The following is a 730-nucleotide window of genomic DNA, read 5'->3' as shown; positions in this document are numbered from 1 at the left end:
AGCAGGCAGCGCACGTCTGAGCTCGTCCCGTTGGAGAAGGCGTAGCAGCGGTGGTTCGCCGCAGCGAGCTGGTCGAGGCCGGGCTTGCAGTCCGCAAACGCCGGCAGAAGGAGGTAGGCGCCACACAGCCGCTCTCGCTCCTCCTCAGATAATTCCGCGTCAAACATCTCGCAGCAAAAGTCGAGCGCTTCGCGCGTGGCCACGGTCATCGGCCTGTAGGCATCCATGCACGTGCGCCGGAAGGTGTACTCGAGCTGCTTGGCCCGCCACATGCTGTTGAAGGCCGGCTCCTTTGCGTCGATGGCCGGCATAGCGCGCATCATGCTGCCGAGGCCCTTAACGTCAAACGTCGTGCCGTACATATCGAAAGCCAGAGTCGCGCGGCCGGACGAGCTGCTGAAGCGCCGCAGCGTGGCGCGCATGTTGTGTGTGTGGCTACAGGATGCTACAGTAGCCGGTACGAGGCTCACGTCGCTGGGCGTCGCTGGATGGATGCAAACACCAGTGTCCTAACCTATGAACAACGAGAAGATAAATCCCGTTTGCTGATAAATATATAATATATATTGTAATGGTGCCACAACTACCATCCCTTCTTGCCCGGCATAGCAAAACCAAGCGGCCGAGTGTACTCGCTGGCAACCGCCCGATTTTTATAATCCTATCCTATTATACTACTACTCGAGTATACGGAAGATACAAAGAGAGAGACCAGGTGAGCCAAAGATAC

General features: G+C 57.1%; 1 protein-coding gene across 1 annotated transcript; it reads right to left on the bottom strand.

Annotated features, from left to right (window-relative positions):
* Window positions 1-14: 14 nt before the first annotated feature.
* Window positions 15-422, bottom strand: EMIHUDRAFT_255247 (hypothetical protein; the record flags this gene model as incomplete). The annotated part of the gene is made up of 1 exon (XM_005773860.1): window positions 15-422. A coding segment is annotated over one exon (408 nt), but the record flags the coding sequence as incomplete, so codon positions are not given.
* Between the last annotated feature and the right edge of the window lie 308 nt (window positions 423-730).

Source organism: Emiliania huxleyi (genome assembly GCF_000372725.1).
Source record: "Emiliania huxleyi CCMP1516 unplaced genomic scaffold EMIHUscaffold_3233, whole genome shotgun sequence".
Lineage (NCBI taxonomy): Eukaryota > Haptophyta > Isochrysidales > Noelaerhabdaceae > Emiliania > Emiliania huxleyi.
Note: the sequence above shows the minus strand (reverse complement) of the source record. Positions and strands in the feature narration are given on the sequence as shown.